This window comes from Myotis myotis, unplaced genomic scaffold (genome assembly GCF_014108235.1).
Source record: "Myotis myotis isolate mMyoMyo1 unplaced genomic scaffold, mMyoMyo1.p scaffold_m19_p_1, whole genome shotgun sequence".
Taxonomy (NCBI): domain Eukaryota; kingdom Metazoa; phylum Chordata; class Mammalia; order Chiroptera; family Vespertilionidae; genus Myotis; species Myotis myotis.
Window position 1 is genome coordinate 49746933 of NW_023416313.1, and position 12804 is coordinate 49759736.

Genomic DNA, 12804 nt, shown 5'->3' on the forward strand with positions numbered 1-12804 from the left:
CACTTCCTGACAGCTAATAACTGGCTAGAGGAGTTAGAAGCCTCATTAGGTTGATAATTTATCAAATTTTAAGCTCTTCATCTGCAAAGTTGCAAAAAGAGGAGCCATCCTCAAACTCCAAAATGATTAAAGACAATCTCCAACCATATTTTGTATGTGTGAATGTTAAGTTATTTTTTAAAGGCTGACATTTTTATTTTCCAAGTTTTTAAAAAGTAAACTGTGTATTATATAATCAGGACAGGTGTTCATGTGACTTTTATAGAAGTATATTGAACTATGTTGATACATATACATGCAAACGCTAGAACAAAAAATAGAATGGACAGGCCGTGATTCCTTTAATACTCTTGTTGTGACAATTCCACACCCTTTCCTGAGAACAGCTTCACCAGCATTCTTATATTCACTTCACAAACACTGAGCACCGACTGTGTGCGAGGCACTATTCTGAATGTTGAGGATGCAGCAGGGAGAGGGGGTTGTTGTGGGAGAGACAAAAACCTCTGTCCTTACTGAGCTGATATTCTAATCATAATAATTCCTGTCTTCATGATTACCTGTCAGGAGGCCTGAAAGACTACAGATTAAATGTCTTCAAAGTTATCTAGGTAAAGGTAGAAGAGGGTCTTCACTGGACCATCTCGGCCAACCTACCTCCGACTGTGTATCTTCACAGCAATATGGTCATTGTGTAGTCACCCCAGCTTTTGCTGACTCAAGGACCACTCACTAATCACCCATATTTCTGAGATTACAACCTTCCCTTTAAGAAGAAAAAGTACTCTCTCTCCTCCAGGGGGACCTGCTGCTTCCCTCTTCTGTGTGGGACCTGACATGAGCTGGTCACAAAGGAAATGGTGGCATCTAATTCCTTGATGAAACCATTTCTACAGCTTGATGCAGGGACAGTCAGGCCTGGAATCCTGGAACTCTAACACAAGACTTCCATCCTGCCTAGACCAGGTATAAAAGACCTCTGGAGAAATGGAACAATCTTTCTAAGGGTACCTACCCACCCTTAGACTTTCATCAGAGTTATTGCTGGGCATCCTTCAACAATCTTTCCCCTCCGTATACTCCTGATTTATTTATTTTTTAATTTTTTTTGGGGGGGGAGCAGAGTAAACTTAAGTGCTCAAAAGAATGATGGCTCCTCCATCACAGGAGCAACTCAAGACATGGGGTCCTCTGGATCTTCAGGTTGTGAAAAATGCAAAGTAGAACCTCAGGGAGGCTTCTGGCATTTGGTTTGAACTATCAGATCAATCCTGAGTCTCAACATCAGTGATGCCCACCAATGTCCTGTGTAGAATCTGTGGGCATTGGCCCTGATGCCTGGCATGAAAGTTCTTCTGGTATCCCAACCTATTCTGTTGGTTATACACTATGCACAACTAAGAATTGGGACTACCCACTGCTCATGCTGCTAAATCCATTTCTTCAAGATGATGTCTTGGAACTCTTCTTGCCCTGAGTATATTTCATAAGTGAGCCGACTGTGTAATTGATGTCCCCTGTATTTTATTAGAAGCTTGTTTTCTTCTGTAGAAATTCTGAAACTTCAAGATGTTCTTCATTACTTTGTTCTAAGTGCCATGTGATAAATATTTGAAGGAACATCCAGCTATCTTAAAATAACTTGACAGTCTTCATAGTACAAAAACATAAACACATTCCTACCCATTTAAAATGTACCCCAACCATTAAGAACCCAAGGGGAACAAGTTGGTAATTATTTAATGGACATCCTGTGTAGCTACTTTCATATAAAATATAGGTAGGGACTCAGAGCAGGCTTTTTCTTCATCCCTGAAGTCACTACTAATTTTAAGTCAGTTTTCCCAATGTGCCTAGCAATCCTATTTGCCTATAATTTCTCAAGAGTAATAGTCTTTTAATTCATTCCTGGATGGGAGAAAAGATAGTTCTATAATATACACTTTTATTTAACGAGGAGTTTTCAAAAAAGGGAAAACATCACAGTGCTGAGTTGGCATACTATGTCATGGAAAGATAGGCCTGGAGGGGTTGAACCAAAATACTTGCAGAATCAATAGGCAAAGCCTGTCTGTTTTGCATTGGTTTTTGTATGTTTGATGAAAAGAATAAAGACTGAGAACTTGGCCTCACCCTGGTGATATAATCGGGAATGGAACCTTGGTAGCAAAAATTGAGGGCATCAGAAGAACCATTATATATAGAAGGAAGGGCTTCTTTTTCTTGTGTGAAATTCAGTGTTTCCTTTCTCCTCTAAGCCTCTATGGATGGGATATTATTTTGAGGAGAAGGATATACTCAGGTGTATAGAAGCTTTAGAAGCTGATGGCAGCCTCACAGTCACTGGCTCCTCTGGGCAATGAGAGTCTTGCTGAAGGAGAAACAAACTAGGAAAGAAAGCTCTATCCTGAATGACAAATCTATGTGTTCTAAGAATGAATCCAAGATGTAGAAGTTGTAGGACTGTCCTCAGTGAGAAGAAAGACAAAAATCTTTTCAATTGCTTGCTTTGGGGAAACATCCTCATCACTAGGTCTAGGATCATGAGTCAAAATGAAGGACTGGAGCCTGGCTGAGTCCAGGTGTGTTGGGCCTTGAAAGGGAGTATGCCAGGTTCTGGGTTGGCACCTCGTCTATAATGCCTTTCCCCTCCCAGGTCTCCAGGTCAGGTCTGGCAGGATTTAATGACTGAATCTCTGCAATGAATGGCATCCGGATAGCTCAGGGAAACTAGGCAGCTCCACCGAACCCACACTGGGATTAGAATGTGGGTGGAGTGACTGGGAGCTGGACATCTAAGAGGCTGTCATCTTGCAGAGGTCAAAGAAAGCTTTTGCCAAGCCTGTTAGGTGAGTCAACAGGAGACTGAAAGCACTACTTTTGTCCATTCTAATTTTTTTTTAATAGCACTGAATATACCGAAACTTCAGAAATGAATTGTCTGATATGACATGTGTATATTTACCCCTAAAAGGAGATGGTAGATGTTTGGTTGATTGGTTGTTAGTGTTTTCTACACATGAGTTGCCTTTATATTCTGGGAATAAATGTTGAATTAAACAAATAAATAATGTATTTCACCAAAATCTTCTTTCAAAGGACCTAGTTAAAGGTAAATTACCTAGCATGCAATGGGACAAGGTCAAGTGGATTCAACACTTTAAATAGCATGAGTCATCCATGAAGACCCTCCTTTCTCATTTTCTTCTGAGTCTTCATCTGCAAAGCTTTAAAATTACTTTCAGGAATAAGGCCACATAGCTGATTTTTTAAAAAATAGCAAATTAAAAAGGACAAATGAAGTGATCCCTTCTATCTGTGCTTCCCCTGCAGTCTGACCCTAGGGAATCAGTTCTCCATGGATCAGATCATGAAAGGTGGTGTGTCACCCTAGCTGGTTTTGCTCAGTGGATAGAGCATCTGCCTGCGGACTGAAGGGTCCTGGATTCAGTTCTGGTCAAGAGCATGTACCACGCCTGCAGGCTCGATCCCCAGCGGGTGAGGAGGCAACCAATTGATGTGTCTCTCTCACATTGATGTTCCTCTCTCTTTGTCTCTCCCCCTCCCTTCCACTCTCGCTAAAAATCAATGGAAAAAATATCCTTGGGTGAGGATGAACAATAACAACAACAACAACAACACACACACACACATACACACACACAGAGAGAGAGAGAGAAAAGGGGTGTATTTACTACTTCTGAAGACTCTAAAGCTTTTGCCAGCCCTTAAAGGGATCTAACCTCATAGGGAGAAGGGTATTAGGTTATAAATGACACAGACCAACTCAGAACTCCCATGGACCTATAAGCCTTCTCTGTAGAAACTGGAGTGATCTTGGGGAGAGGAGAGGGAAGAGAGAGAATTATCATCCCACACACGTATTTGCAAGGCAATACCTTTGAAGTAGCCAAAATCCAGATCTTTGAGGGGGTCTCAGAAACTACCATAACTTGGGTCCCAAATTATGGCAACCCTAAGAAGGCAGCCGGCTCTAGTTATAGGGAGACACTTTTTAAATCAAATATATTGGGGTAACATTGGTTAATAACATATAAATTAGAATTCAATATTATAATACTAAATTTGTATATTTTATTATGTGTTTACCACCCAAAGTCTAATCTTCCATCACCATATACATGACCCCTCTTGGTCCTCCAACCACCCCTTCTCCATTCTGTTGTCTGTTTTTGTTTGTTTTGTTAGTTACTTTTTGTTTTATAGCCCACGAGTGAAATCACATGGTTTTTGTCCTTTACTGTCCGACTTATTTCACTTAGCATAATACTCTCAAGAGCAATCCAGGTTGTTGCAAATGGAAAAATTTTATCTTTTTAAGGCTAAGTAGTATTCCATTGTGTGCAGACAGCACAACATGTTCTCCAATCATCCATCAAAGGACACTTACGTTGTTTCCCTGTTTAAGCTACTACAAATAATGCTTAGTGAACATTGGGGTACATATATTTTTACAAATAAGTGTTTTCAAATTTTTCAGGTAGATAGCGAGAAGAGGGATTGCTGGGTCATATGGTAGCTCTAGTCTTAATTTTCTGAGGACCATCCATACTGTTTTCCTTAGTGACTGCACCAATTCACATTCCCACCAACTCCAACACCTGTCACTGTTCTCTGAGTACCCAACAAATCTCTGTATGACTAACTCCATGGTCCCTACACTTGAGGGATGGGATGTATGTTTTTCTGGGGAGCCCCTGGTATCACAAGGCGGCCCCCCCTAAAATGAATGCTTCTCTGAGGAGTGCTTGGGGGCTCCTATTTGTTTTCTGCCTCTTGGCCTTTTCCCCATGTCCAGCTCCCTTCCCTTTCATGCCTACAGCAGAGCCTATTACTGCAAATTGGTGATGAGGCAAGGTGGCTGGGAGGTGCCCCTGCATGGGGGAGTTCTGTTGTTTTTATAATCAGTGCCAGCCCTGAGTGGATGGTGAGTAAGAGCCTCTTCCACTTCCCTCTGGGCTGTCCTCTCTCACCAGTCTTGCTGCTGGCCTGGCTTGGAGATGGTGCTAAGCAAGAGCGGCTGCCTGGCTCTGATTCTCCCCAGGCTTGGGACTCAAAGCTGGAGAAGGCAGCAAAGTCTGTAAGTGGGGGCGGCGTTGGCCTGTGCTTCCCACTAGCCGGCGTTCCTGCAGGAGGGCTTCTGGGGAGAAGTGGCAGATGTGCGGGCAGTAACGTGGTGTTCATTACTTTTACTGCCTCCATTAGGTAGGTTGAAAGTGCTTGTTGAGTGCATCTTCTGGCAACCTCGAGACTGATTTTGAGGTTAAGACAGCATTTTCTCTAAGAGAATCTTATTTCTGGCAAGTTTCTTTGTTTTTAAATATACACAATATCTGTTTGTTCATTCTTATGTTTGAAAATTACAACGTAAATTCAATTATGGCTATCCATACTTTACTGGGCATTGGTTTGCCATTTTCTATTCTGCTTATGAGAGCAGGGTTTGGTTTGGGTTTTAGCTGCCGTTTTGTGTACGTTACTAACATATTTGTCAGCTATCAGATTATTACAAGCAGATATAAAGGGGAATTTTCTTATAGAGAGACCTCCACAAAGAATTTGTTTTGTACACTCAGTAGGGGAAAAGAGCAATTAATTGGTGTGGGGGGGGGGCGGGGAGGAGGTGTGGAGGGAATGTTCTCTTTTGCGGGGGGGAGAGGGTAGCTATAATCTGCAAAGTTTCTGCATCCTTAAGCATAAAGATCGGTTTCTCCTTTTGTAACATGATTTCTCTTCAAACTTGTAGTTTAATTGACTCCAGCTTTGAGTGACACTTTAAAAATGCTCTCCTGCTTCAGAAGGGCTTCTCCAAACCAGGTGTTTTTCATGCTCACCTGCGGGCCGTGTTTGATTAGCAGCCAGCTACAACCGGGTGTTCTTACTTGTGCCAAATCCAGTCTATATATGGGAGTCTGTGTCTGAGAAGACGAGTCATGCTCATTGTTCAGTCCTCTTCCTTGGAAGTCATGTGCCAAAATCACAGAAGCAGAAAAGCCAGAAACAGTATGAGGCTTGGTATTGATGGGCCATAAAATCAGAATTTCACCTCATCATATTGCTTTGTTCTTGGATACATCATCCTTTCCAGCTATGAGCTCACCAACCCTTGCTGTATCTCTGGGCCAGTTGGCATCATTGCCATTCTACAGATGGAGAATGGGAGATGCAGTCAGGAAGGCCAAATTGCCCCAAAACCAGGTGATCTAGCTCAAACTGGGAGCCAGCTCCCTTGACTTCCCTCCAACCCCTTGCTGTCTAACAACGCAGCTTAGAAGAAAGAGCTAGAGGCTAAGTGGAAACTGCCAGTGTTGCCTGAAAACAATCTGTATTTGAATCATTATGCAGCCAGGAGAGACCAAACCGTGGGTCGGACAGTGGATACATAAATGTAGACTGGCAGAAGACAGAAGCGGAACAGGTTGAAAATGAGAAAATTGGGATCTAAGTCCAAAAATAGGAACTATGCTGTAATATTCTTTTTATGCCTCTGTAAACTATGGGCTGAAATATGCTAGATTATATCTGTCATATGGAAAGTGCAGGGTGTCCTCCAGTAGGGAATAATCATCCAGGTAAAGCTAGTGCACAAACTTGAATCATTAATGCAGCAAATATTTATTATCTCCCAGGAGCCAGGTCCTGTAATATTCATCTTTGAAGCCTTCCTGCCTATCACATGGTTGGTAAAGAAGGTGGCTGAATGGATGGGTGGAAAGGTGGATACACGTTGTCCACGAAATTTCATGTGAAGGGAGTCCCTGTCTTCTTTCTGCTCTTCCTCCATTGGGAAAGCTCCTATAATCCTAGACCACTCCTGCCTCACCTCACCTCTCCCAAACCACCCACTCACAGGAAGGAGACTTTCCTTAATGAAGGCAAGTAAACACAGGCCTGGGTGCCCATAGGGAGGAAGCCTTGATGTACTTTTACCCAGATTGAATCTGGGGATACCACGTCAGGAAGGAGGTCACACCCAAACCGACTCAGGAGAGGAACATTTGCATGCAGTCAGCATCGCTGCAGCAAGCCCAGCACGGGTGTGTGATCTCCGGGGCAGGCAGGCAAAGCACGTTTGCCTCCGTGGCCTCCAGAGCTCCACTACCCTCCATCCACTGTCTCTTGAGCTTGCCTCCTAGGATCCCAGCTTCACATCAGACATATGCAGCCAGAATCTAGGAAAGGCACACCAGGCACCATTATTTATTGAATGCCCTCAATGCATTGGCCTCGAACCAAATGCAGAATTAGATTACTGTACCTGACCAGTTGGTTCACATTTTAAACAAATAACCAGGCAGATGGAGGCCAACTAAGTCGAAGAAATATACACCAGGGAGAGACTGGTGCTGGAGAGGGGAAACCAGTCAGAGCCTGTTATTTTAGGAGCTTAAGTAGGACAGGATCTTAAAATATTTCAGCTCCAGCTCCATGTTTCTGGTCAGCCAGAGGAAAGTCAGCCTTGGTTAAGTGAGGGAAAGGGAAGCCACACATTTCATGCCCTTAATGTTGATTTGTTTCTTTGTGGTTGTTTCTGTCTTTGGGCCACTGCTGGGCCTTGTATGTACCTCTGACAAAGCATGTAGCCAGCCATGGCCAAGCAGCTATTTGTTTACTTTCTGTTTCTTCTAATAGAACATGAGCTCAATGAGGGCACGGACTTTGTCTCTTCATCTCCAAAGCCTGCTCAATAAATGCTTGTTGAATTTACATAGGATACCAGCCTCGGTGACTTTAACTGAGTCTCAAATGAGAGCTTGGATGAGGATGTTCGATACATCTAGGAATTCAAAATAAAGTGAATGTGGATTTGAGTAGTCAGGCGGCTTTACTCACTGGGATCTTGAGATGATGGTATTAGAGAGAGGAGTGGGCAATCACCTGAGACAAAGACTCATAATTGGAGGGAAGGGGGAGGTGCTCAGAATTGGGAACAGTGAGTGGACCAGTGTGGCTGAAGCAGAGGGCTCAAGTCTGAAATGCTGTGTCACATATAAGAAAGGCAGAATGAGGCCAGTGTGTGAAAGGACAAATGAAAATGTTTGTAATTTAAACTTTGATGATGGGAAACCACTGAAGCCATTTAAGACAAGATGTAAGTGATAAAAGTAAAGCTCAAAAGAGCTGAATCCCACAAGAGCAGGCAAGATAGGTTGGAGCACGAGGTACCAGAAGCAAGGAGCCTGTGTGTAAAGGTATAGCAACAATCTGTGAGTTAAGTGATAAAAATTATGGTTTAGGAAGGTGGTAGTGGGAATGAATGTCAGGATTCTGGGGTTTTATGATAAATGTATCATTTGTATCCATAGTTTTCTCTAAATGAAGATTAAAATAATGATGGCTAAACTTTTTATTTAGTGCTTAGTCACTATTCTAAGAGTATTACAAAAAGTATCATAGTTCATCTTCGTTGCACCCCTTTGAAGTACTAATAGTAGGTCCCTTTGAAAGATAAATTAACTGAGGCACAGAGAGATTAAGAAACTTGCCCAAGGTCATACTGTTAGTAAGACATGGAGCCAGGAATCAAACCAGGATGTAATGCTGCACAGCTCAAAGTCTTAGCCACAAACACCCACATCACCAGGTTCATGGGAGGATTTATGGTATGATGAAAGAGACTCTAAAATGTGATATGTGTTATCATTCCCAAAAGAGAACAGGGAAACATTTCCTGTTCAGCTTATCTATCATCATTATTAACTAGAGGCCCGGTGCACGAGATTCATGCACTGGGGATGGGGGAGGGGGGGGAAGGTCCCTCAGTCCGGCCTGCCTTCTCTCACAGTCCGGGACCCCGCAGGGGATGTCTGCCTGCCGGCTTAGGCCTTGGGGGGATCAGGCCTAAGCCGGCAGGCAGACATCCCTCTCACAGTCCGGGCTCTTGAAGTCTGCGACCCCTTGTTTCTTACTGTCTGCCTACAGCAGAGGCGGGAGAAACTCCTGCCACTGCCACTGCACTCGCCAGCCATGAGCCCAGTTTCTGGCTGAGTGGCACTGAAAGGATGTGAGAGCGCACCGACCACCAGGGGGCAGCTCCTGTGTTGAGTGTTTGCCCCCTGGTGGTCAGTATACGTCATAGCAACCGGTCATTCCACCGTTTGGTCGATTTGGATATTATGCTTTTATTATATAGGATACCCTACTCCAGTTTAAGGTGACCACTATGCAGTAAAATTTAAAATCTATAAAGGGATAATATGCTTTTTCTTTTAAACATTGATTTTCTTAAATTAAAAAATAATAATATTCATTTTATAATAATTTAAATATTACAGAAATAACAGATATAGCCCTGACCGAGTACTTCAGTTGGTTAAGTGTGGTCCTGATGCACTAAGGTTGCCAATTCCATCCCTAGTCAGGACACATACAAGAATCAGCCAATGAATGTATAACTAATGGAATGACAGATCTCTCTCTCTCCCTCTAATCAATTAAAAAATATATAACAAATATATAGTGACTACCCATGCAATCTTAATTGCCCCCAAATCATTATCCATTGTTGGGTGGAAATTTCTCTAACTCTTTTATGCATGCTGACATATTATCATAATTTATATTAACAATCCTTTTTCCCTAAGGTGATCATACTGTTTCATAACATGCTTTTTCATTGAATATATTTTGGATACCTTTCCCTATCGGGACATACAGTTTTATTTCCTTTAAAGGCTGTATGGGATTCACTTTCACTTTCAGCATGACCCAGTCTGGATTCATGTTCTTTTCCAATCGGCAGAGCAACAGGTTTGACGTGACCTAGATTCTTACCTCAATGCCACTTTTGTTCCTTTTGTGTCTTGGACGGGACTCAAGGAGACACAAGCTCAAGTGGGATTCAGTTTTCTGTTTCTGTCAAAATAATAGAAGCCAGCATTTATCTGGTACTCACTATGAGCCAGCAACTATTCCTAGCCCCTTTATAGTTGAGAGATTGAGGCCTAGAGAGGTTAAGTAACTTACTTGTTCAAATTCATACTGTTAGAAATTAGACAGTCAGCACTTGAACCCTGGCTCTTTGACTGCAGAGCCTGTATATTTAGCACCATACTATCTTAACCTCTTTTACCTAAACTGAATAATGTGGAGTGCTTTCCATGGCACCATGTGGAGGGCCACTGCAGAACACATGTTAGTCGATTAAGATGAGCTCTGCTACTTCTCTTTACGTCACACTTCACAGATACCAGCCACCAAAAAAGCAGGACTTGTCTGAAGAAGCACCTTCCCTTCTGCTGTCTCTCTCCACGCCCTCCCCCAGGTCACTAGTTAGCCTAGAGTTTGACCCACCCCCTCTCAACTGCCCCAGAGGATGCCTGCTAGGACTCAGACTTCATTTAGAATCTCTACTGCTGAAGGAGGCCATGGAGGGAGCATTGCCAAAAGTTCCGTGGGTGAAGTGGAGTTCTCCACATTCCAGGTGGGCAATACGATGGCTGCGAAGGGCTGTGTCTCTCCACTCAGGACAACCCACACAGAAATTTCCAAAGAGCCTATTTAAGTACATGAGTATAGATAAACAACCTTAGTGGAGCATCCTTTAAAGACTTTGGCTTTTGTCTAAGTGAACTGGACTAGTTTTACATACAGTCTCTCCTAATGGAATAAAGTAACCCTTTTCTTAGCTTTGTGTTGGGAAAACCTATACAAAAGCATACAAGATAATCAATCTTCCAGTCCTAGACCCTTCAAATCATTAATATTTGAATTATTTGTTTGTACCTAATTTTGTTGCTTCAAATCATTTCTCTCCAAGGTAGGAGTTTTCATAAAACTTCAAGGTAAGGAGAGAAATGAAAATTTTAGTTCTTGTCTTACATGTGCTCACACAGTCCCCTAAAATGGTCAACCAGCCCCATCAAGGAAAGTGAACTCCCTGATTCAAAAGCAGACTATTTTATGTCCTGAACTTTTTAAAATTATGGTAATGTTCTTCTTTCTATTAACTCTGTCATCTGCTGTCTCATAACTTCATCCTTTCATCTTCCTTGGACCAAACAGAAAACACTGAATGATTTTTCCACTTCACTACCTTCTAACTTTCTGAGGACAGCAGGCATTGGCTTGCCACACCTCTCCTTTCCAGATTAGTCTTTAATCCCTTCACCTGTTATTCCCATGTCTTAATCTAGAGTCCTGGGCTGTTAAGGTCCTTCTTCCTTGATTCTGTTCTAAATTGTCCATATCACTCTCAGATGGGTGACATTTAACACAGAACACACACAGTGCTTCAGGAAAGACTGAATGAGGGCAATCGCTTACCTTTCTCTTGATGGTCTACTTCTATCAGATGTGCTAAACTTAGGATTTCACCCAGTTCTTCGAAAGAACAGAAAATGAACGGAGTTGATTCTGGAAAGTGTGTAAAGAAATAATCTCGTCAAGCAATGCTATAGGAAAAAGAAAACTATGGGCCTAGATTTTTCATTTAGCGTATTGTAGCATCTTTGGGATATGCCATTTTTAATAATAATATTTACCCATGGTCTATCTATGAGACAGAAATTGTGTGAAAATAACAGTGCTTGACTTTTCACAAGTTCTAAGTGATAACTCCTGAGCTACCAGATATTGCGGTTTCTTTAAAATGTCTTAAAAATAAACGATGAGATATTGTAGAATATTTTTTTACGAGTGATTCTTTGAAGTGGATAATTAGCCTGGAAAGAGTACATGTGTGTGGTTTGTTTTTGGGTTTTTTGGTTTTTTTAGCAGCCTCCCTAGCCTCCCTCCTCCTTACTGCTGACTTGATGGAGTCACATTTCTGTGAATTCTTGTAGATTGTCTTGAAAGGTTTACTACTTCCCTCTTCCACTGAAGGAGTGAAGTACCCACTCCAGATCCAGATTAGTTTGTGTAACACTAGGAGAAAGTAAATTAATAAAGTAATAGAACAGGTTTCCCTCAAAAAAATTTCTTGGATTAAAAACTGTATCCATGTAGTGGAAGCTTTATAGACACTTTAGGCTTCTCTGGAGAAATTACTGCTAGAATAGGCCAAGCAATGTGTGATAGGGAGTATGTGAAGGTGGGAGACTACTTTAGAGTCCCTTGTGTCATTTCCTTAAAAAGCACGTGATTGGGAGCCTGTATAGGAGAATAGCACCAAAAATTATGACATACAAAGAAACTACTGTCAAAAATAACACGGCCCCTCAGCCATTAACTAAATTTAAAAAGGAGGACAAAAATCTTAAAGATGAATTTTAAATAAAGGCCAACTAATTATAGCAGAGAATGTGCTGGATAAGAGTGAGTACATGTAATTATATAGTAATTATGTTGAAAATATAATCACATGCCACCTAAACATTTGCTGTGGGATGAATCCATCCCCTTCTGATCCCAAAGACCTACACGGACTTTGTAAGACATGTGAGATGGTTCCCTCGTCTTAGCAGGGTGACCTCTTCCAGGCCAATTAACAGGTACTGCTTTGAGGGTATTGGAACCCATGCTCAAAGGGATAAAAGGAAATTGAAACTTCTATTAAAAGGAGCTAATGATGCCTGGAGCAGTTGGGATTAAAAAAGAACAAAGTCATTTTTTAAAAGATCCCCAAATCAAAGCGCTGCTTCTCTCGTCAAACACTAAGAGAAAGCAAAATGATTTTTAATGAAAAATCAGGCAATGGAATCAGCCTTTTCCTAGAACCTGGGACTTCACTCAAAACCAGTGAGAAGTCTGGAGCAAAGTCCTTTGAAATTTTTTGGGAAAATGTGTTACAGAAATTTGAGATTATGTCATAAAAGATAAGCTAGCTTTTCTCCCAAATTAGAT

The 12804-nt window shown here is 41.8% G+C and overlaps 1 protein-coding gene across 7 annotated transcripts in view; it reads left to right on the top strand.

The window, feature by feature from the left end:
• SHROOM3 (shroom family member 3) overlaps positions 1–12804 on the top strand; it is a 167732-nt gene that overhangs the window by 46919 nt on the left and 108009 nt on the right. The window contains exon 1 of one of the 7 annotated variants that reach the window (XM_036337138.1): positions 4750–5101. The exons of 4 other annotated variants lie outside the window; for them this stretch is intronic. In XM_036337138.1, the coding sequence (XP_036193031.1) occupies positions 5022–5101 (80 nt within the window). In that variant the 5' untranslated portion in view covers positions 4750–5021. Of the gene's footprint in view, positions 1–4749; positions 5102–12804 lie in introns of those variants that run through there. 2 more of the 7 variants (XM_036337129.1, XM_036337046.1) reach the window with 2 other exon arrangements.